Genomic DNA, 3248 nt, shown 5'->3' on the forward strand with positions numbered 1-3248 from the left:
TAAGCTAAATTAAATTTGAAGCAATCAAAACATGATCTAAAATTAAAACAGTAGCTAAAATGTTAATTTTGAAATACAGTAGCTAAAATTACATTTAGCAAAAAGCTTTTAAAATTAGCAAAACAGGAAGTTATTTAAATAAATAAATAAACATTTAAAAGCTAAAATTACTAGATCAGTAGCTATAAGTTTAGTTATATTTAGTTTATCAAAACATTAGCTTAAATTAGCACTCGCTAAAAGCTTTAAGCTAAATTAAGTTTGAAGTAATCAAAGCATGATCTAAAATTAAATCGGTAGCTAAAATGTTAATTTTGAAATGCGGTCGCTAAATTACTTTTAGCAAAAACTGCTTTAAAAAATGCTAGTTAGCAAAACAGAGAGTTATTTAACGTATTATTTAAAAGCTAAAATTAGTGGATCAGAAGGTGTAAGTTTAGCAACACAACAGCTAAAGTTAAATTTAGCAGATTATCTAAAATTAGCACCATCGTAGCTAAAAGAATTAAATGTTCTGTTAATTGATTAAAAAATTTAAAATGAAATTCTACGCAGGACGTCGTTGTTGGGGGGGGCGATCAGCTTTATTCAACACAACTTATAAAATCAGTCAAAACCATAGAGGATGTCAGAATAGAAAAACACGAGATGCCGCTGCGTCCAACGCGTTCACGTGCTCAGAACGGCCTCATGCGCGGGCCGAACGGCGGCGCTCGGTTGGGCGGCGTGATGGCGATGTCCAAATAGTCTCCGATGTGGAACCGCTGGGACTGCAACGTCATGGAGTCGTCCGAACCCTTCCTGCCCGAGATGGTGCTGCCGATGTCCTTCAGCCTGAGCGTGGAGAGGAAACGTGCACATCGCAGACATTAAGCATCACAAGCCTTGGCTTGAACAAGACCGACCGGCGCCGCGCGATACCCACTTGTACATTTTCCCTCTGGGGTCAGGGAAGACGATGGCAAAGCTGAAGTGCGTCCCCTTTTTCCTGGCTTCTGGATACACCTCCTTAACTAAACCGGTTAGCTCCTTCAGAGTAGCGTCCATCCTGCAACACACGCAACGCCTCGTTTTGGTCTCCCTCCAACGCACACCGACCGTTAAAAAATTTAAAAAAAAAAGTGGAAAGGAGCACCCTCACCATGTGTAGATTTGCAGCTCACTGGAAGGAACGTTGCCTCGAAAAAACTCGTCTATTCTGTGATGTCGCCCACTGTTGGTGGTGAATACTCTTAGCAGAAGGGGGCACGTCTGCAGCCGAGAAGAAAGACGAGACATTTTTCAACTTCAACACAAAAACAGGTCCAATTTAAAAGAACGCAGAATCAACCTAAACAGGTGGCAATGTACGGAAAGCCATAACGCTGAATTTCATGAGCAAATCTTTGGAGTTCTCCAGCGTCCTCCATGTCATCCTGACGCTCTGAACACGATCTGAAGGTAGCTGGACCAAGCCACAGGAATACTCTGCTGTGATTGGTCAAAAAAAAAGATGAGAGAAAACCCCGCCCCCTCATTTGAATATAACATGAACTAAAAAGAGCTTAAAATAACAAAAAACGGGGTTAAAAAAATAAACGCAGCTGAAATATGTGAAGTAGCTTTACAACATAAAAGTGTCCGTTATTAAATAAACAAGTAAATCTTGAAATAAATACAAAATAAAACTTGGAGGAAAAAAAAATTATATTTAAATGTTTAATTTCATGGGAGCATTTATTTATTTAACGGAAAACTGATGAATAATTTTGAATGAAATGGCTTTCCATAACATAGCATGGCATAAACTTTTTTTTTTTTAAACTAACTTTACGGGTTTTATTTTGAAAGTTTTTACCGGAACATGTATTACGTAACAGCGCCCCCTGGTGATTTTATTAGGAAACTACACGGACCCAAAATAAAAACGTTAAAGTATTTACTAGTAAACTATTAGTCGACGAAGCTGAATAACAAAATATGCAAAAGCGAAATATTTTGTTTTCTATAAAAGTTCACAATTTTGAAGTTAGCACTTAGCTAACTTAGCTAGGTTAGCTTTACTAACGTGCTGCAAGGGAACTTATAACTTTATTGCTTTTCTTCCTAAGCTCATGAGATCAATGTTTAATAAACTGCTAACATCTATGTATATGACTGCATACTATATATATATATATATTTTTTTTTTTTTTTTTAATAAAAGGAAAATGTATTTTCAGCAGATGTAGCGTTAGCCTGTTGCTACTAGCACGCCGCTCGGTCTTTCCGTGATATTAACTAATTTAACCATAATTTAATTGGTGCGAAACAGAAAATAAACAGAAGAAAATAAAACACCTTTGCAGATGTTATTTCATACGACCCATGTTTTTAAATTACTTTCAGTTTTCACAGGTGCAAACTCTGGTATTAGCATTTCGCTAACCAGTTAGCTCGATGCTCAACACGGTAAACGAAACAAATAAGATATGGAATAAAATAGAAATATTTGCCTTTTCTCGGTCGATGGGTTTTTCTGGCTCCTTCTTTATCTCCTCCTGTGTGATCCGCGATTCTAACGCCATTTTTATTTATCGCTTTTACTTTAATATTGACTGGCAGAGACGCGCTACGTTCTGTAAATGAAGCAACAAAAAAAAAGCCGTAAAACGAGACGCGTTTTCTGTCGTGGTGCCGTAGGCAGGTCGTTGTATCATATAAATTACACTCACCGTTATTTCTTTAAATAGCTGTCCATTTAAACTCAATTGCATTCTTACAAATCGGAACTTATATTAAACATAACTAAAATATTTTCTACAAGGTATTCACGTTGATATTGTTTTAGGAAAAATATTTAAAATTCAGAAAACAGTTTTTGGACAAGGTGAAAATAACATAAGATAAGAACTTTATTGATCCGGCAGGAAATTGTTGTGACAGGGTTTCAGTCACACAACATATAAAAATAACAGAGAGATATAATAATATGCATCTTGAAAAAAACAACAAAAAAAAGAAACATTCAAATCTTTCAGTTTAAGTAGAACAATTAAAATATTCAGGATTTATTTTATTTTTCTTATTTGAATTATTCCCATTTAAACAATTTACATCTAAAGTAAAATGCCTTTTTCTTAAACCCATTGCAGTTCTTTTTATTCGAGTTATAATGTTCTTTTTATCTTTTTTATGGTATTTGACCTCTCAAAACAATTTTAGATTATTCCTGTTAATTTTTTTGCCAGTCATGATTCCAACAAATGATTAAAATTAAGCAATTTATT

The 3248-nt window shown here is 35.1% G+C and overlaps 1 protein-coding gene across 1 annotated transcript; it reads right to left on the reverse strand.

The window, feature by feature from the left end:
* Positions 1 to 567: 567 nt before the first annotated feature.
* sap18 (Sin3A-associated protein) lies at positions 568 to 2652 on the reverse strand. Its single transcript, XM_037696318.1, has 4 exons — positions 2475 to 2652; positions 1142 to 1251; positions 926 to 1048; positions 568 to 834 (listed from the first exon to the last, which is right to left on the reverse strand). Exons 1-4 carry the CDS (start codon positions 2544 to 2546, stop codon positions 678 to 680), a joined length of 462 nt encoding a protein of 153 aa, XP_037552246.1. The 5' UTR covers positions 2547 to 2652; the 3' UTR covers positions 568 to 677.
* Positions 2653 to 3248: the final 596 nt, after the last annotated feature.

Source organism: Nematolebias whitei, chromosome 23 (assembly GCF_014905685.2).
Source record: "Nematolebias whitei isolate Nwh7 chromosome 23, NemWhi1, whole genome shotgun sequence".
NCBI lineage: Eukaryota > Metazoa > Chordata > Actinopteri > Cyprinodontiformes > Rivulidae > Nematolebias > Nematolebias whitei.

What these genes read in the sequence shown, in the direction of transcription:
- sap18 (XM_037696318.1), bottom strand. Translation starts at nt 2,546, where the DNA reads ATGGCGTTAGAATCGCGGATCACACAGGAGGAGATAAAGAAGGAGCCA. An exon ending in AACCCATCGACCGAGAAAAG is followed by an intron (nt 1,252 to 2,474) that starts GCAAATATTTCT and finishes TCTCGGCTGCAG; the next exon opens with ACGTGCCCCCTTCTGCTAAG. An exon ending in GAGCTGCAAATCTACACATG is followed by an intron (nt 1,049 to 1,141) that starts GTGAGGGTGCTC and finishes CGTGTGTTGCAG; the next exon opens with GATGGACGCTACTCTGAAGG.